The sequence below is a fragment of the Hylobates moloch genome, unplaced genomic scaffold, assembly GCF_009828535.3.
Source record: "Hylobates moloch isolate HMO894 unplaced genomic scaffold, HMol_V3 SCAFFOLD_22, whole genome shotgun sequence".
Classification (NCBI taxonomy): Eukaryota; Metazoa; Chordata; class Mammalia; order Primates; family Hylobatidae; genus Hylobates; species Hylobates moloch.
Genome location: NW_026652297.1, coordinates 6986740 through 7014714, shown reverse-complemented (window position 1 = coordinate 7014714; position 27975 = coordinate 6986740). Strand labels below are relative to the sequence as shown.

Genomic DNA, 27975 nt, shown 5'->3' with positions numbered 1-27975 from the left:
TATCTGCTATGTTTTCTGCCTCTGGCAGCTTAAGCTCCATATTTGACTGTCTGTCTTGGCTACTTATTTCTCTTCAATTAGCAGGAAGGTACTTCATTTTTATGTGTTCAGTTCTTTCAGAGATGGTCCCTTAGAGTTGAGCATCCACTCAAATTCTTTCAAGTTTACATGTCAGCATTCTGGGGATGGGGTGGGCTCCAGCGGGGTCACTTGTGTTCCCAGGGAAACAATTTACTCCCCCCGAAATGTTACCATTTAGTGCTCCCTTTCTCAGAGTGCAAGCATGCCAGTAGGCAGGTGGGTTGGGAGGGCCAAGTTCATTCTCACAGTGTCCCACAAGAGGATGCTGGCCCTCAGGCTACATCAAACTCCTTTCCATTTATAGGAATTTTCCTCTTAAAGGTTTAGTTATCCTTTCCTGTGTCTGACTTCTTTCATTAGCCCCTTTTCACACATATATCACTACATGTCTAAATCCCAATCATGGATGAAATTCCAATTCCTTCTTTTGGGTTTCCTAGGTCTTAGGTCCATGAACATTCTGGAACCTATAATAAAGTGTTTTCTGCCTAGAACATAGGGAATATCCTTAAAGAGTGATGTTGCCTTATTCTACAGGCCAGTACATCCAAGCCCTACAAACAGCCCAGAAATTACATGAAACATTTGGCAGGGTCAAATGAGGAAAAAAATGTTCCCTTAAAATCAGACTATTTTTTTCCCTGGAAGGTTAGATTGTCTCAAACTCTTTTAGTCTCTAGTATGCTTGGATGAAGCAAAAGACCCCTATAGACCTCAACTTGGTACTATAAAAGCAAGCCAAAACCCAAACAATGAATCAGTACAAAGGGGAAGAATAGTAGTGTTTTCCCTAGGGGATACTGCAAATTATTAATTTATGCCAGAAATGAATACAGGCAGTGTCGTAATAATGGATCACTATGACACCAGCCTGCAGACCACCATTTAAGAACACCTGAATAAGGACATAAAAAGTTAAAACATAATTTCTTTTGTGGCCCTAGGGAAGAACTCGGCACTACTCACAGAACTTCACATTAACCACCCAGAAACGTGCTGTGTCAGAATTCAGAATACTGAAACTCTGCCAGGACTCATTCCGAGTGCTAGCTCTGATCTCTGGGTGCCTGTCTGTTTCTAGTTGCCCAAGAGATCTTCTATCCCGGCCCTATGTTATAGGCCCCCACATTATCATCAGAGCAACATCTTCAGAAAGAGAAAGTAAGTCAAGGGCTGGGGTATGAAACAATTGTCCTGGAAACCCCAAATCACACCTTCTCTAGATGTGAGTCTCAATGATCATGTTTTCACAGATCTCTAGGGGAAAAGAACTGTGTGAATTCATATACTTACAGTGACTAAGGCAAGGTTAGACATTCTTTCCCAGCAGAAGCATTCCTTTATGTTTCAACAGGGATCTTTTCCCTTCTTGTTTGTTCTCGAAAATTTAATTTGAACAAAGCAAGGCACAGCACAAACAAGGAAAAGAAACTTGTTTTAAAGCAGAGATTTTTTTTTAACAGCTGAACCAGTGGAAAAATACAACAGTAATAGTTTGTTACCTAGGTATTCACTGTTGAGACAGGTCCGTCATAATAGTTATTTATTCTCCCTTAAGAAGAGATTGGTCACAGCTGATTCCAATCAAGTCCTTTTTCAATGTAACCCAGAGCAATTGTATTAAGTGACTCTCCTAAAACCAAACTCTTGTTCTCACTTATTAGATTTCCCTCTCGGGTACTTTATTCAGAGTTATATATCATATCTCCACCGATAGGATTCTTTGGATTTTTGAGCTGTGCCTCCAGAAGCAATTCTATTTCTTTTCTGAAGGAATTGCACAAAGACTTAACGTTTTATTAAATACATTTGCTGCATCTTTCAAGATCATTAAGGAAATGGCATCCTTAAATTTGGCAACATTCTTTAACAAACACATGCTCAGGCACACATATTCAGCCTTGATGTTTTCTGCATTGCATCAATAAAATGTAATTAAAATGAGTAGAAAAATTACAGTAATTTCCATTTATCATTCTAAAATGCCATTATGAGACTCAAGTCCTTCATACTTACACTTATCAAGCAGGATGATAAAACTGTAATGGGCTATTAAAGGGGGTTATGCCATTGCTATCCTTAGAAATTTTAAGGTAATAATGGGCAACCATCTGTCTCACGTGTCATCAAAGCAGGTACCAGGCCAGCTGATCTCCTAAATTCCATTCAGATAAACTTTTCCATTATGCATTGAATCAGATCCATACATAGAAGGACATGAAATTTATATGTTGATATCCAAGCTTTGATGATGGTAGTTTTTGTTTTCTAAAAGTGAAAAATTAAGAGAGAGAGAGAGAGAGACAGAAAGAGAGCGTGCAAGCGAGCACTATCTTTTTAAGGAGTTGGGGCTCTACGTAGTGAGAAAGAATACAAAACCATGATTTGGGGGAAGATATAATAAAGAAAATTAATATTTAGAAAAGGCTAAATGAGGTAAGTATACTTTCTTAGGGCTTGGTGGGGATGAGAAAGAAAAATTAAGGGAAGATTTTGGAAACTTGTTAATAAGACATTTAAAGGTTAATTAGTATGTGCCACCAAGACATTGCCTATTGGGTAGAGATAGTCTTGGGAGGTGACTCTGATACAGAGCCTTTTATGACAGTGATGAAGAAGCAGAATAAAACAACAATAACATTATTCAAGTACTCTTAGTTATGTAGAATGCTGATGAATCCTGAAGAAAGCAAGCCAGCAGAGGCAAAACGGAATAATATATCTGTCATAAGATAAATAGGTGAACAGGATAGATGATGAGACAGCACCAACACTTTGGTGAAAAAAGAAAAGACTATTCTTGGCTCTACCTATTAAGGCCCTCTCAGGGTTTTAGTAAAGCAGGGAAATAAAAAAATGGAGGAGAGTGGTGATCTGCAGGAATGGAGTTCCCTTCATCATCCTCTGTTAAGGGGACAGGGAAGAAAAACAGAAACCCCAAGGAGAGGAAGAAGAATGGATTAGTGATAAAAGGAGAAAACAGTAGAATGCATAAATAAATTGAAAATGATCAGGATCATATGTAAAGTTTCATAAATTTAATAAAAGGGGAAAATACATGCATGTAATTTTCTGTAAGAAAAGGTCTATAATCAAATATATACAAAGGACATTAAAAACAATGAGTTGTGATGCACTACTCTATTCTTTGTGTGGCCTTAACTTCTCTAAGACTATAAAATCTGATTAATAATAGTATTCACCTTGTAGATTTTATGTGAATATTAATAAGGATAACTTACATGAAACATATATGTTCAGTGCCTGACACATTATAGTGTTCAACAATTGTTGATACTAAAATTTTTAAAAACCTGGATATGATAGATAGTTTACTAAGAAAATGGATATGGCCAAAATTGAATGAAGAAGCAGAAAACCTAAATATTCAACCATATACGAAATTAAAAGCACTATCAAACAATGACTTCCAAAAATGGCATTGGGTCTCCTGGTACTTTAAAATGTCCACAAATTATTTGACACCCCTTCCCCCACCACCACTTCAAAATGTAAATGAATTAATCGCCTCCCATCGCACAGGGTCCAATTTTATGGAATCGATTCTAACAAATAGAATATGGCAGAAATGACATTGATAACTTTAGAGACTAGTTAATCAGAACCATTGCTTCTGTCTTTTTGCTCTCTCTGGTTTCACTTGCTCTGGGCAAATAAGCTTCCACATCACGAGGACACCCAAGCAGCCCTATGGAGGACACAGGTGGAAGAACTGAGGTCTTCTGCCAACAGCCACGTAAATGAGGCTCTTGGAGAGAATTCTCCAGCCCCAGCCAAGCCTTGAGACACCGAAGCCCTGACCAACAATTTGTCAGCAACCTCATGAGACCCTGAGCCAAAGCCACCCAGCAAAGCTGATACTCCTGGATTCCAGGACTTCACAAACTATATGAAATAATAATACAAGTTTGTTGTTTAAAGTTGCTAAATTTGGGAGTAATCTGTTACACAGCAATATATAACAAACATACCAAATGTTTTTAGAGGCAGGTGCTGTGTATTTTTAATTTACAGTGCATATTCCTTGAGCAATGACCCATGTCCAGGTTGACCCTGGGTTGGAAAACTGGCCCAAGCCCTTGAAGTCATTGAATTTCCCTGGGTTTCAGTTTCCTCCAATAAAATTCTGGGTTCAAAAGTTTATCTTTATAGTTTCCCTTAGCTCTGAACTTCTTTGATTTCATGACTTAAAATTTCCAACTGCAATTATATGCTATGATAAACAGATTTGTGGGTGAGAGAGTAGGATAGATTTAATGGAGAAGTTATAGTCCAACTACAGCTTTGTCAGATAAAAAAATTTACATAAAACATTTTCAAGGAGAAGCATGGATGTCTCACCTATCTTTGTTTCTCCCTGGGTCCCAGTACCCAGGACATAGAAGGTACCCACTATTGAAGGTGCCAAATATTTATCTGTGGCTCCTACTATAATGCATATTGGGTGTGGAGTAAAGGCTTCTCAAGTAGGGAAATAATTCTTTCTGTGCACTTAAAGTACAATGTGTTCTTGCCATGATGTGGGACCTCCACTATCATTAGCATTTAAAAGGAAACACATATTAGCTGAACTACTAAATGTCCTTTATACAATATAATGAGTTTCATTGAAAAGAATCACCAGCTTAGCTAAAGAGAAATTTAAACACTTTGCCATCATTTATAAATTCAACCCTTCTAGGACGGTATTTTTAAAGATATTTTGAATGAAGGAGAGAAGAAAAGTGGTAGAAATCTTGACAAAAGAAATGTAATTAGAGTAATAAAAAAAGGCAATTCTATGCTTTATGAAGATATCTTTGATCTTCTCAGAAGCCAGGGAGGCAGGGGCATTGTTGCCCATGACATTCTCTCTCCACTGTACCTTGGAACAGGTAACTGGGATGGAACGTGACTGCTTTTGTTAAAAGAAATAGAAAAAAAATGCACAAAACCAAATCGAAAACCCACTGTAATGCAAATCAATAAGGCACAGACACACTGCAGGAAACACGCAAGTAATGGAATTGTACTTCATCTTTCTTTGAATATGTGAAGATTACCCTAGACATTTGCCTTATGCATCCAATTCATTAAATTTAAATTAATGCATCATATCAGAATTAAATAAAACTATTAATTAGCATATATTCTCTTCTCTGTTTTTTATCTTGGAATGTTAATGGTCATAATTCATTCCCTCATTAATTTATTTATTAATTCAAAGAGAATTTATCTAGCTCCTAAGTTCAAGGCAAAATCAGACGGTAAATTTCCATAAACTTTTCATATAGGCCACGATATCCTAAGAGGTTAAACAGGACAAAAATATGTCTGGAGTCACAGAAGGTTAAGATAAATTTAGATGTTATATATGTACACAGTTTACTAAAAAGAAGTGTGGTGAGTGTTAAGATTGATGTCGTGGAAGTCACTTACCATGTTTTCTCATAACTAACCCTTAAGACCACTAATAGAGACAAAAATACTATGAATTGTCCAGTTTTTCCTCAATGATGCTATCATGGTTATCTTTGTAAGGCAGAAATCTGATTATTATCATTATCTCTATGCCTAAAAGGCTTAACCAATTATTACCCTTATAGGATAGAGTTCTTCCAAGGGGAGCATACTGAGACACTAAAAGGTTCATCTGGACTTACCTCTCCATTTTCATTCTCAGCTGTCTTCCACAGGCTTCCGTTCAGTGCCCCCGAACCTATACCAGGCGGCCCACCTCTACCTACTTCTCTGAGGCAATCTGGGACCTAGTCACAGTGTGTTACCTCTTTGTTTCTGGGATTTGTCAAGCTTTTTTTTTTTCAATTTTTATTTTAGATTGAAGGACTACACGTGTACTTTTATTACATGGCGTATTGCATGATGCTGAAGTTAGGGGTACTGCCGATCCTGTCACCTAGGTAGGAAGCATAGTACACAATAGTTGTATCGTCAACCCTTACTCTTTCCCTCCCTGCCTTCTAGTAGCTCTTAGTGTCTACTGTTGCCATCTTTATGTCCATGAGTGCCCAATGTTTATCTCCCACTTACAAACAAGAACATGTGGTATTTGGTTTTCTGTTCCTGTGTTAATTTGCTTAGGATAATGGCCTCCAGCTGCATCCATGTTGCTGCAAAGGACATGATTTCATTCTTCCTTATGGATGTGTAGTATTCTGTGGTGTATATGTACCACATTTTCTTTATCCAATCCACTGTTGATGGGCACCTAGATTGATTCCATGTCTTTCTTATTATGAATAGTGCCGCAGAACATATGAATGCATGATTTTTTCATAGACTAATTAATTTTCCTTTGGATATATACCCAGTAATGAAATTCCTGGGTCAAATTGTAGTCCTGTTTTAAGTTCTTTGAAAAATCTCTAAACTGCTTTCCATGGTTTTACATTTTACACTCCCATCAGCAGTGTATGGGTTCTCTTTTCTCTACAGCCTCACTAGCATCTGCTTTTTTAAAAGAACAGCCATTCTGACTGGTGTGAGATAATATCTCATTATGGTTTTGATTTGCACTTCTCTGATAATTAATGATGTTGAGCATTTTCTCATATGTTTCTTGGCCACTTGTGTGTTTTCTTTTGAGAAGTGTCTGTTCATGTCCTTTGGTCCTTTGTCCAGTTTTCTTTTTCTTTTTCTTTTCTTATTTTTTTTTTTTTTTTGAGATGGAGTCTCGCTCTGTCGCCCAGGCTGGAGTGCAGTGGTGCGATCTCGGTTCACTGCAAGCTCCGCCTCCTAGGTTCACGCCATTCTCCTGTCTCAGCCTCCCAAGTAGCTGGGACTATAGGCGCCCGCCACCACGCTCAGCTAATTTTTTGTATTTTTAGTAGAGATAGGGTTTCACCGTGTTAGCCAGGATGGTCTCGATCTCCTGACCTCGTGATCCGCCCGCCTCAGCCTCCCAAAGTGCCCTTTGCCCAATTTTTATGGGGTTGTTTTTTTGCTCATTTAGTTGTTTAAGTTTCTTATAGATTCTAGTATTAGATCTTTGTGTAATGCATAGTGTGTGAATATTTTCTCCTGTTATGTAGGTTGTCTGTTTACTTTGTTGATAGTTTCTTTTGCTGTGCAGAAGCTCTTCAGCTTAATTAGGTCCCACTTGTCAGTTTTTGTTTTTGTTGCAATTGCTTCTGAGGACTTAGTCACAAATCCTTTCCCAAAACTGATGTCCAGAATAATATTTTCTAGGTTTTCTTGTAGGGATTTTATAGTTTAAGGTCCTACATTTAAATGTTTAATCCATCTTAAGTTAGTTTTTGTATATGGTGAAAGGTAGGGGTCCAGTTTCATTCTTCTGCATATGGCAAGTCAGCTCTCCCAGCACCATTTATTGAAGGGGGATTCACTTCCCCATTGCTTTTTTTTTATTGCCTGTATCAAAGACCAGATGAGTGTAGGTGTGAAGCTTTATTTCCAGATTCTCTATTCTGTTTTATTGCCCTATGTGTCCATTTTTGTACTGGTACAATACTGTTTCGGTTACTGTAGCCTTATAGTATAGTTTCAATTTGGGTAACTTCATGCCTCTAGCTTTGTTCTTTTTTGTTTAGGATTGCTTTCAAGCTCTTTCTTAGTTTTATATTTTTGCATACTCTATTCTTTTGGATTTTATCCTCCATGAAATCTACGTGAAAATATCCTAATTAACTCTACACCCAAACTCCAAAACACCCAACCCAAAAACCAGCTTCTCATGAAAACCTTGCCTCCAGTAAGCAATTCAGTTCTCTGGTTTCCATGACATGTTGTGCATCCCTGTATCTTAATATCTGCCACATGCGGTTGTTTGTGCATATGAGGGCATGCATGAATATGCATATGTATGTTTGTGTGCATGTGTATGTCTTCTGCTATATTAGGACCTCCAAAAGACAAGAACCATGTGGTATTTGCCCTTGTCTCCCTGGCTTCCAGCATGGTGCCGGCCATGCAACTACTGTAGTTCTTAGAACACAATTAGTCCATATTTGAATTAAAAAGCTGTAAGGTTCTTCAGTCATATCCTGAGATGCTGAGTTGTAGCAATGTAAGGTTTCTACTCTCTACCCTAAGGATGCAGGCAGTCTTAGGAAAAGCCATCACAACCACTCACCTAGGAGCTGAGAGTTTTTCCAGGAAGAAGTATTCAGCCCTCGGTATGAAACTTTTTACTCTAGTATGAACCAGGGACTTTGGTTTTTGATTGCCTCATTCTTGGATTTGCTTTGATAACTTATTGAAATGGTGTACCCAGTGATTTGGCCTCAAGTTAAATGGCAAACTCTAATTCCTCCTCTCATCTGTATGCACTGCAGTCTTTAATCAAGTGATCCCTACTCAATTGTAGTCTAAGAGAAAGAACCAGACACATACGTTATGCTCCATGTCAAGTAAAAGAATATTAGATCTAGAGCATGATCCTTAAAACCCAGTCATTTAGTTCAATCATTCATTTTACAGATGGGAAAAGTAAAGCTCATGTGTGTGAAATTAATTATCTGAGGCCCTACCATGAGTACTAGAGGATGGGGGCAAGACCCAGTTTTCTAGACTTTCAGCCAAGTGTTCTTTCCACTGTATCTTGCTGCTCCCATATTCCAGATCCTTTATTTGAATTTTCAGAGTCATGCACAGAACATATAGTTTGGCTCCCATTGTCTTCTTTTATTGGGAATTTAAATTTGGATTTGCATTGCTGCTTTTCCATTCAATGGTGATAAACACTATAAATATCATCTGGGGGAAATGGAAATAAAATAAGCATCTGGAAAGAATGTGCTATAATGAAGATGTCATTGTTTGCCCATAAATGCTAGACAAAGAATCTGGCTTTTCAAAAGCAAATACATGAAAACATCTATGTCCATCCCAACTTGTATTTGTATAAAAAATTAAAATGTACTGAAATAGGTAGATTTTCAAAAAGAGCAGAATCAAATACTATATAAAGTAAATGACTAATTATCTGAATTAGCTGAAAGTATAATAAATATGGCCAAACATTCATTTGTTTTTCCTTCCACCCATTCAAGGTTTACTGAATAAATGATGCCCCACAATTGGTACTATCCAATCTACTAACCAAATGATATTTAGTAAGAGGCAAAATAGTTTGAACCACAAAGTAAAACATCTGAGTTTGAAATCTGCTACTTATAAGCCTAGAAAAAACTCTAATACATCATTTTTTTCTTTACTGTTTCATCTCCTCAACATAAACAAGCACTGTTATTTCTCCTACCTTAAAAATAAAAAGATATTTTCTTTGGTCCTACTTCTCCCTCCAGCGATCACCTCATTTCTCTGCTGCCCTTCAGCAAAGCTCCATTGAAGGACTTGTTGATACATGAGGTTTCCAATTTCTTTCCTCTTATTCTACCTTGAACCCATTCTATTCAGGTTTTCTGCCAACATTGTTCTTATCACTGTCATCGATGATGTTCATTTTCTTCATCTTACTTGAAATTTCAGCAGCATTTGGTATAATTCATTATGCTCCTTGAGACACTCTTCTTTTGACTTCTAGGATGCCATACTTGCCTTTTCTTTTCCCTAATGTCTATTACCTTTCAGGCTCATTTGCTGATTTTGGATTTCTTAACATTGGAGTACCTTAGATTGGTCTTTGGACCTCTTCTCTATCACTGTCTTAGAGATTTCATCCAGTCTCGTGTTCTCAGTATCATCTCTATATGATATGCAATTATCATCTCTGTATGTTAGTCATATGCTGGTGACTCTCAAAATTGTATTTTTCTCCTAGACCTCTCTTCTGAACTCCAGAATTCTATGTCCAACTGGCTACACAACAGCTCCACTTTGACTAATACACATCCCAAACTTAACAAGTCAACCCTGGGCTCATAATTTTCCCCTCAAACCTGTTACTCTTACAGTCTTCCCTAGCTAATACGGGATACTTCTATTCTTTTAAAATGTACATACATGCCTGTACTTAAAGGTCTCAAGTATTTCCCCACCTCATTTGGGCTCTCCATGACCTGTCTCTTCTCACTGCTCTGCTATTTCTCTCATACTCTCCCTTGTTCACTCCATACCAGCCACAATGGTTCTCCTGCCCCAGGGGGCCTCTGTATCTGTCATTCCCAATTTCTCTACAGCTCTGTCCCAAATGTCCACATGGCTCCTTCTTTTACTTTTTTCAAATATCACCTTGCTGAGGCCTTTTCTGGACACCCAATCTAATATTACAAGCCTGCCTTCCCATCATATACTCCTAGCTACCCTTCCATGCTTTATTATAGGCCTTATGTCTTACCATGAGTGCACTATATACTTTGCTTATTTATTTTGACTGCTATAAAGCTCCTCAACTAGAAATTCTTTTTGTGTTCACTGTTGTATCCCTGGTACCTTGAGCAATGGCTGGCACAAAGTAGGCTCTCAAAAAAATTTTGTTCAATGCATGAATGCAGTCAGCGATAATAAGAGTTACCTCTCAGGTAGAAAGGTAAGTACAAAGTAAATGAGGTAAGTACTTTGTACATGTTAATGCACAGTAAATGTTAATTATTTACATTCATTTCATATACCCATGTGTATCTGTTGGAAATAATTTTTGGTGCCAACCATGTGAAGGGAAGGAGAAATTCTAATTAAAATGGATGCTATGGAAGTACATGGTTTTGCAAGTTAGTCTCAGGCAAGGTAAATACAGCTGATGGGAACACCCTGGAGTTTGGCCCAGGTAGCAAGCTCCCAGGCCTGCCTGGGGTGTAGGGGGTGGAATGTGGGAGGAAAGGGGTAGGAGGAAGGCTGGAAATCATCTGAGTGGGTTCATGGGGTCTGTACGTAGTCTTCTGGATGGCCCTGGGTGAGACCTCTGGGCTACACTGCTGTGTGCTGATGTCCATCTTGAGTATCCCTAGCGCTGCTCAGCTCCCTGGGTAAGAGACAGGGCTTACAGTATCTGTCTGTCTCTAGGACTTGATGTGCACACCCTAAAGCAACAAAGAACTCCAAGTCCAGGGAAATGAATTGCTGCATATGTTCACATACTCTTTAATAGGATGCTTTGGTATTCAAAATACAAATCCTTATGTTGCGTAACAGCATCATAGTGCCTCTATCATACTGCTTTTTGCCTAACACATAGTGATGTTACATGTGTTTTCATAGGTTGAAGCAAAAATGAGGTTCCTACATCTAAAGGGTCATTATCATGGACAAAACGTATCTTAAAATGAAAAAATACAACTTTAAAAAGGCACTCTAATTCTTCAAACTATAAAGAACGCATAATTCTCTAAAGCCTTTGTATCCAGATATAGCTATTTGATTAACTGGTATAGACACAGTTGAATAGAACTATTTTGTAAATCATGTCATCTTTGAATTTTATAACTCAAAGGTGATTTACATGGATTTCCCTGAGTTTACTAATTGGCTTCCTACACTCTCATTAAACAGTCCTGGCAACAGAGGCAAAGCAGCTGTGTAACTGCTACCTTCCCGTTGACAGTGTGAACACAACATGGGGATATGTAGAGCAAGATACTGTGTCCTGTAACCATGTAACATCATATAATACTTCCCAAACCTTTCCCAGTTTCAGAGAGGACACAGTGGCAACCTTTTTAGTACATGCCTCAGCATTTCTCTACAACTTGTAATTCGTTTCCCATGAGAATTTGAACTCTGCTTGTTACACTAGTGCAGAGCCTGTAGTGTGGCTAAGAGCCTCCGATTGCACTCTTTCAAAGTGGGGACCTTAGACTCTGTTTACTAGAGTATGGGATATGCATGTGTATATGCATGCATAGATATGCAAGTATGTATAAATATGTACATATGCTGTGTATGTACATATTATAAGAAAAAAATAAGCAGAAAATGACAGATCCTGATAGAAAAGAATTGAAGAAAGGGATGAAAATGAAGTGGAAGGGAATAAGCATTTATTAAGCTTCTGCTATGATCCAGGCACCCCAAAAAAAGGCAGTGTGGGGAACAAAGATGGGGATATGCAGTTACCTAGATGTTAAGGAAAGAACTTGTAACATTCTCCTTCCTTAAAAGAGAATGCTGTAAAAATGAATGCTGGCAACCTGTCAGAAAGGGCTTGTCAAGGCATTCAGAGGGAGAACGGAAGGCTATGGGCACTGATTTTGGCTTTGTCTCCCCAGATGCTGGGCTGCTGTCTTGCCATGAGATGAGTTATCTTTGAAGTTCTGCTGAGCAGTCTAGATAGAATGACTTAAAAGTGCAAGTCCCTAAACAGGGTTCAGCTTCCCAGAATACAAATATGCTCAGAGAACCAAAAGAGGTTAGGAAAAAAACAGCCAAGACATTTCCCTTTAAGCCCTAGGGAAAGCTAGTAGATTCAAAATTAAAAGGATTCTGAAAGACTGTATGTTGGAGGTTTCTGGATATTGGTATCAGTTTTTGTTTGGGGGGCTTTTTTCTTTTGTTTCACTCAGGGGGCCTCAAGATTTCTGTAATTGCATCTTGTGATTCCTCTGAGGCATTTGAGGTGATAGGCAGAGGGGAAGGCTGATCTCCTAGAGTCCTTGGGCAGGTAGAGGTAGAGTCAAGCTTGGGATGTGACAAAGACGGATGAAAGTGATAGCTCATTCTGGAGAGCTTCAAAGTAAGCTTTCAGGAAATCCTGTTTAGGAATTTCTGGTCAATTACAGGTTTTGCTTTGGTTGCTTTTGCTTTCTCTACTCCCACCGCCCTAATATCACATCAGATGTCCTCAGCATCACCATGTTTATTAAAAGAGACCTCTCTACCTCCACTTGTATTTTGGGCTAGATGGCATCATTCAGTCCAATTCTCCATCGTTGCCTATGTCCACATTCTTTGCCATATAACTTTGCAGTGCTCTCCCACTGTGGTCAGGGATCGGCTTGGCCTCTGGACTCCGGACTATGCCATGTAATTTTCCTTGGCCAATGAGATACTTAGGAGATATGATACAAGCACAGTATGGAAATGAACCTTCAACACTGGGGCTTGCTTTTCTATCAGGAGAAGAACGACAAACATGTGGCACTAGCAAAGCCCATCAGTCAAGCCTACTTTAGAATAGAGTCCCCAACAAACCAACAGACATATACATAAGCTCAGCTAGTACAAGCAGATGCACCCAGTCCAACCCCAATCAAAATGGCTGAAGCTTGCAGGTGTGTGATCAATAAATGATTATTGTTGGATGACACTAGGGTTGTGTGGTTGTTTACACAGCAAAAGCTGGCTGATACAAGTGCTGTTTGGTCCATGTTCCTCATGTCTGCCAGAGTCATATTCCTAAAATGGGAACTACAATGATCTTAAAATTATTTTGCCTAGGACCCTTCAATGACTTCTTGTTATGGGCTGAACTGTGTTCCTCCAAAATTCATATGTTGAAGTCCTAAACCCCAGTAGCTCAAAATGTGACTTTATTTGGAAACGGAGTCATTGAAAATGTAATCAGCTAAGATGAGGTCATACTAGAGTATGGTAGCCCCTAACTCAATATGACCCGTGTCCTTATAAAAAGAGGAAATTTGGTGGTAGATATGCACACAGGGAGAATGCTATGTGAACACAAAGGCAGAGATTGGGGTGGATGTGTCTAGAAGCCAAAGAACACTAAAGATTCCAGAAATCTTCCAGAAGCTAAGAGAGAGAGATAGAACAGATTCTCCTCCACAGCCCTCAAAAGGAGCTATCCTGCCAATACCTTGATCTCAGACTCTGGCCTCCAGAACTCCGAGACAATACATTCCCGTTGTGTAAGCCACTCCGCATTACCTATAGGTTATAGTTTAAAGTCCTTTGCAAGATATATAAATCATTTCATGAGTTGGTCTCTGCTCTCACTGTATCCCACTTGCTTCCGCCTTGCCCCATTCACAAGCCATGCTGAACTATTTACAGAGCTTCCACTGGCTGCTCAAGGGATATTGTTCATGCTGATCCCTTGGCCTCAAATGCCCTTGTGGCTACCTTCTACCCTCTAGTAGACCCCAGATCTTTACCTAGTTAACTTCTATTTATATTTCAAGCTCCAGGTTGGGCATCATCTCTGGAAACTTTCTCCTGACTTTCTCAATCCTAACTGTAGGGTGACATCCTACTAAAGCTCCTTATGCACACTATAGAGGTATTTCTATGACAACACTTATAAAATTGTGGCAAGTTGTTTGCTACACATCTGTGTCCTCATCAACAGTCTTGATAACGAACCTCTTGAAGGCAGGGCCATAAACTATCTGTTCTTGTATTCCTAGTAGCTAGCATGGTGCTTGGCACAGAGTGGCTGTGCAGCAAATGTCTGTGGAAAGAATCTGTGTGTGTTTATGTGGAAATATCCAAACAGATGTGTTCTTGGCATAAGGGAGATATATTCTGCTCGTGTGACAACTGGCAGTTGAGTTTGCTTGGCATCAAAAGCACCCAATTAAAGACCAAACCTCACTTCCTTCTTTTTCTTCATTTCCTTCTTTCTCCATAACTACCCAATCTCACATGCTTTATAATGCTTTTAGATGTAAGTGACTGTGAATTATTACCAACTGTATGCCTTTCATCTTTAAGACTGACAGTCTAAGTTCAACATCTCTCAGGAGAGAGAGACTATTATGACTATATTTTTGCTTACCAAGAGAATTGTTAATGGTTATCCTGGAGGGAAAAAAATCTATAAATATCCAACTCGTAATGAAGCCTTAAGCTTACATTCTTCCTTTACTAATGAAATTCTTTCTGACTATACTGCCAGAATTGCTACATAACCATTTCACTGAGAAAAGAGACCAAATCTGTAGTAAATTTTTTCTTTTACCTGTTTAGTTCTTATTTTGGAATCCGAAGACAGATTGTTGTAGGTATAATGTGCTTGTGTGACTCCACAGAAGAGAACAGCAACTATCCCTGAAATTAAAAAAACCCATCAGTCAAAACCAATTTTCTTTCCCATCCAAGTCAAAAGTTAGGGCTATTCCAGTTGGAAAACAGACTTGGTGTCAGTAGAATTAAAACTGCCAGTAGTTACCATGATAACGAAACCTAGGTAAATCTTGCACTTACTTTAAACAGGGTTTAAACAGAGTCCTGAAGGATTAAACCTAAAGAAAAACATTAAGAAGTAGATTCTAAATAAACGTGTAGATTCTTCCTGGAGATAAACGGGTCCCTGTTCATGAGCTAGAAAAGTTATATTTGAAAACATGAACAAAAGACTCCATAGTCAACCCTGGGTTTTTCATAGCCATTGCCAACTACTTTGCTGGATTTTACACTAAATACTGGCATTTTTTCTGAAAGATATTTGCTTTCCACTGTATACTTTGGGTAGGCTGAAGAGGTTCCTGTCATACCATAATTTAGTATTAAAAGTCATAAGTGACAAACCTATGACATCCACAAGGGTTTTGCTGCCCCTGCCAACGCTCCTACTTGCCAAGCGAGAGAGAGGAGACCTTGTTTGCTCCTGTGCCTCTTTGGAAAGGCTGGGTGCTCTGTCCTGCTGCCGAACACACCCAAGGCATTCACTCCGTGAAAGTAAACTGGTCTGTTCTTCTGTGATTCCTACCAACAGTGGACCTTCAGTTGCTTCTTGGCATCTGCAGGGTTTATTTCTTAAACCACATATCAGCTTTAAATGTGACATGAAGTCACCCATACACTAGATGCTTTCTGGAGACAGAGGAATAGCGACCATGAGACCGACATGCTATCCGTCCCTGGGCTCTGTTATTCTCTGTGTTATTGTCCCTGGGCTGGAGTGGGGAAGCAGTGGGAGCTTGCACTGTACTTTGGATTAAAGATTAGCTCAATTATGGGAAATTGGGCATAGACGAGGGCTTTGGGAAAAATGCAAGATATAAGTATTCCTCGACTCAGACCAAGGGGATTGAATTGAATTTTAAGCAGCAAAATCTTTCCAACTAAAAACACTCATAAATTAAATGCTGATGATTCTTAAGAGTATAGAGATATGTGAACTGAATACTGACATTTCAAGTGAATCTGCAACAAAGAATTTTAAAGAACTGAGCTTTTAAAAAATATGTAGACTACACGCTTCTACTTACATGTTGGTTATTTTTCGGGTCAGCATTGGATAAAACATTGCTAACACGTATTTACATAAATGTGTAAAATCTGCATGACTTATTGCCTTTTAACATTATACTTCAAAATTTTAGACAAAAGAATAAAACAAGTAGGAAATTTTACCATGAAATATCTATTCAGTAGGCAATTCAACAGATTTTTGGTAACTTCTCAGTTTCTTAGCATCTCTTCAGAAATTCTAAGGCAAAAATGCTTATAAAATATTTTACTCTTCACAGAATTTCTATTTTAAAAAGCAACAAATACCAGGGAAACTTTTAGTATGCTGAAGCACTAAGTACTTCAAAGCACAAGGAGGATTACCCTGTATACTGTTTTGGCATAAATCATTTCTCGTTATTTATTTAAAAATGTGACCTATGTCTGTCTAGTGTGTCGTCTATTGGGGGTTTTCTGGGTGAGGTTTTGCTGACCTGTTCACTGTTGTGGAACGGTTTTGACTAGATATTGATTTGTAGAGAAGTAGCGAATAAAAGGGCAGGTGTGTCTGTGTATGGATAGCAAATAAATTCATTGTAAGAACAAGAATAGGTAACAAAGAAGTGTTACAAAGGATAAGGAAGGGACTAAGATTGTCTGAATACCTATCGTGGGCCAAGAACAGTGCTTGTTTAATTTACATCTTCTTATTTACTGCGGTGGGTTACTATCTCACAACAGGCTCACAATGATTAAGCAGCCTCTCCCACTGCCTTCTTCTTTTTAGTAATAGCATCCATTCTTTCTGCTGCCCAGGGGGAAACTTTGGGAGCACCCTAAGTGCACCTCTCACTGCAAATCAGCAATTTTGTTTACTTGTCCTTCAAAATGCATCTTGAACCCAAACACTTCTCAACGTCTCCATCCCCAGCATCCCTTTCCAAGCCCCCATAACCTTTGGCCTGGATTACAACAATAGCTTCCTAACTGGCCTCCCTGCCTCCCATGGTAGCCCCTAGCAATAACACTTCTTTAAAAACTAGTCAGACCATGTCAGGACTTTGCTTAAAACTTTGTAATGGATTCCTGTGGCTTAAAAGGTCCTGCAAGATCTGTTCCTGCCCCTTCCCCACTCCCCACAACTTGCTGACCTCTTCTCTGACCACTTCCCTCTGCCTTACCTTTCAATATCCTCTCTAAGTGTGTTCTGCCAGGGGCCCTTGCACTTCCTTCCAGGTCCCACTGTTTGAAAAGCTCTGCAGATATCCATATGGCTCCTTCCCTCCTTCAGATATCTGTTTAGATGTTACATGAGCAGACAGGTCTTCTCCATCCACTCTGTACAAATTGTTCACTCTCATCATTCTCTACTTGCTTTACTTTTTTCCTGTATTATATATTGCTACTTGTTATTTTATATATTTATGTGTTTATTTTCTGCCTTACTGTGTGATATGGTTTGGTTGTGTCCCCACCCAAATCTCATCTTGTTGTAGTTCTCATAATTCCCACATGTTGTGGGAGGGACCTGGTAGGAGATAATTGAATCATGGGGGCAGCTTCCCTCATACTGTTCTCTTGGTAGTGAATAAGTCTCACGAGATCTGATGATTTTATAAGGGGTTTCCCTTTCACTTGGCTCTCATATCTCTCTCGTCTGCTGCCGTGTAAGATGTGCCTTTCACCTTCCACCGTGATTGTGAGGCCTCCCCAGCTACGTGGAACTCTGAGTCCATTAAACCTCTTTTTCTTTATAAATTATCCAGTCTTGAACATGTCTTTATCAACAGCATGAAAACAGACAAATACACTGTAACACAAGGCAAAGCTCATTGAAGGCAGAGGGATTCCTTGATTCCTAACGCTTAGAGCAGTACCAGGCACATGGTAGGCACTCTGTATTTGTTGAATAAGTAAGTGAACATTCCCATTTCTATTGAACAAGTAAGACACCAAAGTAATTTACTCAAGGTCACCTCTAAAGTGACAGAGCTGAGATCAAATAGTCCATATCCTCCCTGTGCTTTTCTGCCTATATTAGACCATCTGTGAATGTTTTAAGGTGATCTTAAGCCATCTAAAATATATCATTTCTGATATCCCAGGAACTAGCCAGAGATTTTATGAAAAAGATTACATATCTGAACTAGTTGGGCTTATTATTGGAGAATATTTTCCCTAGTGGATGCATTGGTTATCATTTCCTTGCCTCCAGTAGAAAACTAACAGGCAATGTTGTTGCTAAATACCTTTTGAGTCTTGTGTGGATGGATATGTCATATAAACAACAAACAATGGAGAATGAGCCCATATGACCAGAGGCTTGGTGTTGTAATTAAAATAAAACAACAAAATTGATCTGACACTTAGTATTAGCATACACAATCATAATCCCATAGCTTAGTAATTAATTAAATCACACAAATCACTGTAATTATTATGACTCTTACAAGCCAAACACATTTTGAAAACGTCTCACCTAAATACATCTATTATCTATAAAATTCTCCACCACAGAAACAAATTCAAAGTTGACTGTTTTATACCTTATGAAAGAACATTTTAATTATCACTATGTTTTTACATACTCATGCCTGTGAGCCCTAATTGTGCTGCTGTTATGTGAGGTCCTAGATAGTTCTCTTAAATTCTATGAACCTCAGATTCTTATGTGTAAGAAAGAGGGTAAGGGGGAACCTCAAGGGACCCAGAAGTGCTTTTTGTGCCAGTCATCAAACTAGTGTCTCAGTTCCAAACCCACCCATCATTACTGGCTCTGTGATCCTGGCACTGGGGCCCTACAAACCATGCTTTTCTTTGCCAGTGCTGTTGGATCCTGCCAGTATGAAGTGGCAGAAGGTGACTAGAACCCAGTGGAGGAGAGAAGGGTTTGCTCCTTCCTATTTGCCTGCTCTTCCTGCTAGCTTCATCTCAGCAATGACACACCTCAGAAAGGGCAGCCAGGCAGTGTCCCTAGAATTCTGGATCCTAGCCCAGTGGTTCCCTCTTAGGAGCTTCTAGATTCATTTCCCTTTACTCCTCCTACTCCTAGGGTTCACACTTGCTTCCTGTAAGCATTACCTCTCTGTTACCTTTGTGCACACTTTGTACCCTTTGAGATCTCCACCAACTCTCTACCCAATTTCCTGAATTAAACTCTGTCAATAGCCAGATTGTTTTCTTTTTTTCTGAGTCAATCCTCGTTGATATTCTCTTGTGGGTATCTTCTCTTTCTAAACTTTGATAGTTCTTGGAAACCACAGTTTTACATTTGAAAATAAAATCCAACTCGTATCTTTGCTGTCATAACTGAGATAATGAGGAACACTAGGGGCAGACAAGACCCTGTGCCAAGTCCAAGAGAACTGGGACTCATCCTCTTTTCAATCATACCTATGGTTGGAATTGGTATTTTTAAAAAGTGATGTGGTTATATGGTTTGGCTGTGTCCCCACTCACATCTCATCTTGAATTGTGGTTCTCATAATCCCCATGTGTCAGGGGAGGAACCCAGTGGGAAGTGATTGGAGCATGGAGGTGGTTTCCCCCATGCTGTTCTCATGATAGTGAGTGGGTTCTCACTAGATCTGATGGTTTTATGTGTGCCTGGCATTTCCCCTGCTTGCACTCATTCTCTCTCTTGCCACCCTGTGAAGATGTGCCTTCTGCCAGAATTGTAAGTTTCCTGAAGCCTCCTCAGCCATGCAGAACTGTGAGTCAATTAAACCTCTTCTTTATAAATTACCCAGTCTCAGGTATTTCTTCATAGCAATGTGGGAATGGACTAGTACAGTAAATTGGCACCAAGTGGGGTGGGGTGTTGCTATAAGGATATCCAAAAATGTCGATGCAACTTTGGAACTGGGTAACAGGCAGAGTTGGAACAGTTTGGAGGGCTCAGAAGAAGACAGGAAAATGTGGGAAAGTTCAGAACTTCCTAGAGACTTGGGGGACTCAGAAGACAGGAAGATATGGGAAAGTTTGGAACTTCCTAGAGACTTGTTGAATGGCTTTGGCTAAAATGCTGATAGTGATATGGACAATGAAGTCCAGGCTGGGTTGGTCTCAGATGAGGAACTTGTTGGGAACTGGAGCAAAGATGACTCTTGCTATGCTTTAGCAAAGAGACTGGTGGCATTTTTGCCCCTGCCCTAGAGATCTGTGGAAATTTGAACTTGAGAGAGATAATTTAGGGTATCTGGTAGAAGAAATTTCTAAGCAGCAAAGCATTCAAGAAAACTCAAAGCAGAAAACATTGGAAAATCTGCAGCCTGACAATGCAATAGAAAAAAAAAAAACATTTTCTGGGGAGAAATTCAAGATCACTGCAAAAATTAACATAGGTAATAAGAAGCCAAATGTTAATCACCAAAACAATGGGGAAAATGTCTCCAGGGCATGTCAGAGACCTTCACAGCAGCATCTCCCATCACAGGCCTGGAGGCCTAGAAGGAAAAAATGGTTTCATGGGCCTGGCCCAGGGCCCCCCTGCTCTGTGCAGCCTCAGGACATAGTGCTCTGTGTCCCAACTGCTTTAGCTCCAGCTTCTACATGATGTGGAGCCTGTGGGTACTCAGAAGTTAATAATTGAGATTTGGGAACCTCCATCTGGATTTCAGAGGAGGTATGGAAATGCCTGGATGTACAGGCAGAAGTTTGCTACAGTGGTCTAGCCCTCATGGAGAACGTCTGCTAGGGTAGTATGGAAGGAAAATGTTGAATTGGAACCCACACAGTCTCCACTAGGGCACTACCTAGTGGAGCTGTGGGAAGAGGACTACTGTTCTCTAGACCCCAGAATGGTAGATCCACTGACAGCTTGCACTGTGCACCTGGAAAAGCAACAGACAATACCAGCCCATGAAAGCAGCTGAGACATGGTTGTAGCCTACAAAGCCACAGGGTCAGAGCTGCCCAAGGCTGTGGGAGCCCAAGTCTTATATCAGCATGACCTGGATGTGAAATGTGGAGTCAAAGGAGATCATTTTGGAACTTTAAGGTTTAATGGCTGATGTAATGGATTTTGGAGTTGCATGGGGCCTGTACCTCCTTTGTTTTGGCCAATTTCTCCTATTTGGAATGCGATGCCTGTACCCTCATTGTATCTAGGAAGTAACTAACTTGCTTTTGATTTTACAGGCTCATAGGCAGAAGGGACTTGCCTTGTCTCAGATGAAACTTTGGACTTGGACTTTTGGGTTAATGCTGGAATAAGTTAAGACTTTGGGGGACTGTTGGAAGGGCATGATTGTGTTTTGAAATGTGAGAACATGAGATTTGGGAGGGGGCAGGGGCAGAATGTTATGGTTTGGCTGTGTCCCCACCCAAATCTAATCTTGAATTATAGTTCCCATAATCCCCATGTGTCATGGGAGGGTCCTGGTGGGAAGTAATTGGATCATAGGGACAGTTTCCCCCATGCTGTTCTCATGATAGTGAGTTCTCACTAGATCTGATGATTTTATAAGATTCAGATATTTCCCCTTCTTGCACTCTTTCTCTCTCCTGCCGCCCTGAGAAGAGGTGCTTTCCAGGATGATTGTAAGTTTCCTGAGGCCTCCCCAGCCATGTGGAACTGTGAGTCAATGAAATCTCTTCTCTTTATAAATTACCCAGTCTTGGGTATTTCTTCATAGCAGTGTGAGGATGGATAATACACAGCCTTTATATTGGAACAAGTGGTTTGGAGAGAGAAATATGTTAGACCTAGAACTATTAATGAGGCATAGCCCAGACTTGGATTTATGTCTTCCAATTCCCAATCCCATAATCCTTCCAAAACACAAGCACTATCCTATGGTAGAGTAGCTACCGTGACATGTAAGAAGTTCCCATCATATGTTTGAGCTGAAAGATTATCTGCCAGCATTGTTGTAGAAAGGATTCTTTTCTTAAAGTCTGGATTTCCTCCAATTCTGAAGGCCTGTCATTTTCCTATGTATTACTTCATTAATCCACTAGGATGAACCCTTCAATTCAGTCTTTTTTTTTTTAAGGTCAAAGAAATAACACTGGTTCCAAATAAAACCTTTAGGCATTTTGAATACAGGCCAATTTTCTCGATAAGTGAAGACAAGATAAACTTATAGGCTTTCAAAATTGTTTCAATTTCAAACAAATCTTTTAAAGTAAAATTTAAAAATATATTGTTACCATATCTTCTACTCATAAGAACTTAATTTTTTCAAATAAGCTATGAGGTTTAAAGAGAAACTCCAAAAGTCTTCTCTATGTAGAAAAAGATGTTTTTAAATCTTTAGAACACAAACCTTCAGATCAAAGGGCATTGAAAATAGTGAGTTCTGATGACTCTGCCCAAGCGACAGAGACAGTTCACCCCACAAAGGACCCACTCCCTCTCTCCTTCTCTCTTACTGCTGTTTCTTACCGCTTTGCCTTGCCTGTTCTTGTCACTTCCAGGCTTTGCTTAATTTACAGCTTATATCACTGTCCTCTCCATATATCAGAAGCCACTTGACCGCACCTGGAAATGCAACTGTGGCCCAAGAATCCACAAGGCAATGATTTCAGGACTCTGTCCAGTGTTCCTTGAATATTAATGTACATCTGAATCACCAAATCACCTGGGGAACTTGTTAAAATGCAGATTCTCCTTCAGTAGGATTGGGGTAGAGCCCCCAATTCTGCGTTTTTATACTATTAGGGGATGTCCATGATGCTGGTCCTTGGACCACACTTTGAGGAGCAAGTCTCTCCCTAACGGTCTGGGTCTAGGTATCAACTCACCCTTGCTAAGAGTTGGCTCTGACTTTGTATGTCCCCAAAAGATATTTTTCCCTTATTCTTGACCTCTTAGCATTTTGGAACAATTATAAGACATCTTCAAAGGAGTAGCACAATTTTTGTTACTCTTTTTTTTGGCTTATAAATATCTTTTGCTAACTTCAAAAAATGTTTCAAAATTATATTTTTGTGTTTTATTCTTTGGTTTTTCTTTTCCTAGCTTTCCAGAATTGACATGGTTCTGTGGAGTCATTTTAGTTTCAGAGAGTAATTATTATCAAGAAAATCTGAGAGGTTTTAAAATTTTTTTACTTTACTTTAAAATTATTTCCTTTTCATCCCAACAATATTGGAATGTGAAAAAATTACATAAAATAAAATTGATGATATACTTTACCACCAAAAAGTTGAATAAAACTTTTTCCTTCAAAAAAAAAGGAAACAAATAAATCACATCTTTTGATCACAATGTTATAAGGCTGTCATATTTTTATCACAATGTTATAAGACTGAAAATTAACAAAAAAGCATAGGCTAAATAAATGTATCCACTGGAGACTTCCAAATGCATTTTTCTAATTAAAATTTGAGTTGAGGCCAAACGTGGTGGCTCATGCCTGTAATCCCAGCACTTTGGGAGGCTGAGGCAGGCTGATCACCTGAGGTCAGGAGTCCGAGACCAGCCTGGTCAAAATGGCAAAACCCTGTCTCTACTAAAAATAAAAAAATTAGCCAGGCGTGGTGGTGTGCACCTGTAATCCCAGCTACTTGGGAGGTTGAGGCAGAAGAATTGTTTGAACCTGGGAGGTGCAAGTTGCAGTGAGCTGAGATTGTGCCATTGTACTCCAGCCTGGGCAATAAGAGTGAAACTCCATCTCAAAATAAGTAAATAAATAAATTGAGTTGAAGATGAAATCAAATGTGAAATTTTAGATTATTTAGAAATAGTATAACAATAAGTTTATACCACATACCCTATCAAAACCAATGGGATAAAAACCAAATAATTATTTAGTGGAAAATTGATAGTCTTATGTGTGTTTTATTAGGACAAAAAGATTGAAAATAAGTAGATTATTTACCTCAAGAAACTGGACAAGGGACATAAAAATAGACCCAATGTAAGCAGAAAAAACTTAACAAAGAAAAATGAAAAAGTAGCCAAAAAGAATATATGAAAAAGAGGACTTGGCCACTAAAATAAAGAGCTGCACACTAAGAGTAGGGTCCATGCCTCTCAGCCCCTGTGGTATCTTGGGCCTCGATGCTTCCCAGGCTGCCATTCTCTGGCCATGGCTACAGGCATAACACGGGTGATGCTGGCCAATAGCTTCACCCTACTGAGACTCAATTTTCTCATCTGGCTAGTGGCTACCTGTCTCACAGGTCTGTTTTTAGTATAATACAGTATGATGGATATTAAAATGCTTTACAAACTCAATACTCTTCAGTAAATATAAGATTTTGCCATAAATATTAGGAGATGAAAGGAAGAAGACAAGAAGGAATAACTTGGAGAAACTCATTTCAGGGATAAACACAGCAACATTTCCTATTTAACAAGTGACTGGGAGATAGTACATGCTTTGCACATTCTGTGCCCTTTTTCATCTTTGTTGTCTTCTCTTCACCTTTAACTCCTGCATCAAGGAAAGCAGGTAGATATGTGCTTGCTATTCCTAGTAATCTAAACTTAGACAATTCTCAGTAATGTCACAATTAAGCTACCAGACTTACATGAGTGAGTTTGGTGTCTGGTATTTATTCACTCAATTGCTAGTTTATCTATTGAGATCCTATACTGAGCAAAGCACTGACCATGGGTATGAGGAACACAAGAATGAATAAAGCAGGCAAAGGCCTCAAGGAACTTTATGTCTCCTAACAGAGATAAGATATATACAAAGACATCTAAAACTGGCAGGATAGTGGGTGACAACAAAGGAATTCTCAAAGGGAGTAATTTCTTTAAGGCTAGAAAAGCTGGGAGAGGGATGAGGAATGTTTTCCTGAAAGTGGCAGAGGCATTTGGGTCTTGAAAGATGAGAAAAATTTGGGAGTGCAGATTCATGGGTAGGGACTTCGGTAAGAGCAAAGGGAGAGAGGCAGGTGATTGCAGGGCATATCTGAGAAACATGCACTTTACCAGCACACTTGGACTTTAATCCACTATAGATAGGGAATAAATACACATGAATTAATTAAAAAATTTTTTGAATACAAAACTTAATAGGAGAAACAACTAATAAACTCTATGCTTAATTGTCAAACTATTATAAGCACTAAGGTATTTATAAAGCATGTTTTGTTAGGCCTAGTATACATCAAATTAGAAATATAAAATATCTAGTATGTCTACCCTCTGCTGGCAAAGTATTTCTTCATTTACACAATTTTGGATAAGAACTAGAACCAACACTTTTTGATAGTATCCGAAGGAACTGTTTTGAAAAACTACAAAGAGGCACATGGTTAAATTCAAGTTAATTGGCAAGCAAAGAAATTTAGGAAACAGCATGAGGAGATCTATGATTCTTGGGGCAAAATAATGATTCTGCTGGCAAGTACATTATGGAGAGATCAATTTTTAGAGAACAATTAAGTCCTTTTGTTTAACACAGTACCATTTATACTGTTCTCCATGACTTCCACTTCTGGACCCTCTCAGAAAGCATTAGTGCTACTAAATATACTATGTCTATTTACTTGTTGATATGATCAAACTTCAATGTGTGGTTGTAAATTATGTAAGAAAAAATGTGCAATACTGGGAGTCAGAAGACATAGAATCTATCTGGTCATAGTTCAGACACTTTGCTAGTTTGATGACTGATGCAATTTAAATCCATTGCCTCGTCCATTGCTTTCTCCTCACTAAATTGAGGAAGGTAGTCTCTTTAGTGGTTTTCAAGTAGGGGCATATAAGACAATCCAAGGAAGGGGGAAGAAAATATAAGATCATCATAATTTTAATCAGCACTTTTGTATATTCTAAGGTAATATAATTACCCTTGTGGGCAAAAAAATGAAAATTAATATATAAGCATATGTTACATAATAAATCTATTTTATTTGTTGCCAATAAGGGTCAAGAAACTCTGGCAAGCATTGCTCTAGATGACCTCTAAGCCCCTTCCAATTGTAAATGTCTGTAACATAAATGGTTCAGTTTTTGCTTTGCTTCAAGCTCTGATACATGGGATTGAAGAATTGCATGGGGTTTAACAGCTTCACTTGACTTCCTGTCACCTAGATTACCCAGTGTCTCCCTCTTGACCTCTATCTCCTCAAGAGCTAGATTCCTGACCTGCTGTCTTATCACTGACCCCTAACAGTGTCCAGCACACGTCAGGTACTCAAATACACATTTGTCAAAGGAATGAACTTCTACTTCAAGAAACGTTTATGTGCTTTGAAAAGAGAACACAAGGAGATTAATCCTAATTCTTACATATGAATAAATGTTTATGTGAATTTATTCCTGGCAGGGTCCATTTTCTTCTAATATTTAAATTTTCTTATTCAAGACTATGTCACCTACAGCCTCTGCTTCTGATAACATTACTCCAGAATTCTTTTCTCATTAAAAGTTGATGAAGCCATTAGATACAGGAGTAGAAAATAAGTGTCTGTCACATGAAGCATGCTTTGCCTTGACATTAAATGCAGACTTGAAGAGTTTCTAAGACTACAGAATACTGCACTTTTGGACAGGAATATTGATTATATCACCAGAACACAGAAAGAGAATGAATAAGAAAGAAAAAAAAAATGTGTCTTGCACTCAGATGGCCCTCTGAGGGGTTTATGAGGTTGATGGGTTATTTTTCCATGCCACAGTTTTATTTATTTTTGATCTAGTAAAAAGAGACATTTCTGACAGGTTTCCTACAACCACTGAAAGTGAACCTGGAACTGAGAAGTCAAAGATTTAACAAAATGGAAAACTCTTCAGGCGATATGAAAGTATCCAACTTTCCAAAGAGTACAATTACTGTCTAGTTCACCATATTTGGCAACTCCATAGTTGGAGATTAATAATGCATCTGTGGAATATAAGAACACCAATACAGAAAACAGCATGAATCTGTGTTCTTATTTCTGATTCCTCCAATGCTGAGTATAGATATGCACTTAAGTGTTACTTCAAATCTATGTTGCCAGGTTTAGAAATTTTTGTTTAAAAATATCCTCTATGTAAATTCTTCATAACATAGTAATGAGTACTTATGCAAATGATCTTGAGGTCTGGAGAAGAAGGAAAGACCTGTTTTGCTTAGATCCCTCGCATGGCACCTCGAGTTTTGGTGTTCATTAGGCTTACCCGCCTTACCCTGGTTTCTTTCTAGTTCCCATTTCCTTGGAGTCAGCTAACACATTGACATCAATGTCACCTAAATCTGTGATCAGCAATCTCACCCCAGATGTCCAGGCCAGTTGCCCACTGTGCTTTTCCATGTGAATATTCTACCCTTGTGTGGAATTCTGAAGGTCCTGGAATGAACTGATTATTGTGTCTCCTTTTGGCTGCATTGTATTCTCCATTTTGGTGAAATCAACCACTGACCCAACAGACATAAAAAACCCGGGAATTATCCTTGACTCCTTTTTCTTCTTCATCCACATGTTATTTGTGCCATCTTCTGACAATTTTCTGCATGCCTGTACAGAATATGGGCTCTTGGGAAATAATTTTACCTTTTTCCCTATGTCTCCTGGCACCATGAAGAGTTCTTAAATAATGACTGAAAACATTTACAGTGAAGAAAGCAGGGGTAAATTTGTCCACTACTTTAGCTACATGTGCAGGTTGTTTGAATATTGAAATGAAGAGCTATTTGGTTCAAGGAAGTGCAGGTGTGAGTTAATGAGTTATTGTGCGAGAAGACATACTTTACACCTGTGTTTATTGAGCTGGCATCATTGCATGTTTGCCTTTGGTTCGGTGTGCTGGTTAACTAATCCCCCCGAGAATTGTAGGCACTATTTCTGCAGCTTGAACGCCTAAAATTTTGAGCCTCAGGGTTTTTTTTTGTTTTGTTTTTTCCAGCTTGGAAAACACTCACTTCACCTCATTTGTTGGTGAATTGTTGGTTAAGTTGGATTCACCTGGTTCTGTCAATGTGCAAGCAAACCAGTTTT

General features: G+C 39.0%; 1 protein-coding gene across 1 annotated transcript in view; it reads right to left on the bottom strand.

Moving 5' to 3' along the window:
- SLC9A9 (solute carrier family 9 member A9) overlaps positions 1-27975 on the bottom strand; it is a 593042-nt gene that overhangs the window by 281812 nt on the left and 283255 nt on the right. Inside the window, exon 9 of the mRNA XM_058433501.1 lies at positions 14876-14964. Coding sequence (XP_058289484.1) covers positions 14876-14964 — 89 coding nt within the window. The remainder of the gene's footprint in view (positions 1-14875; positions 14965-27975) is intronic.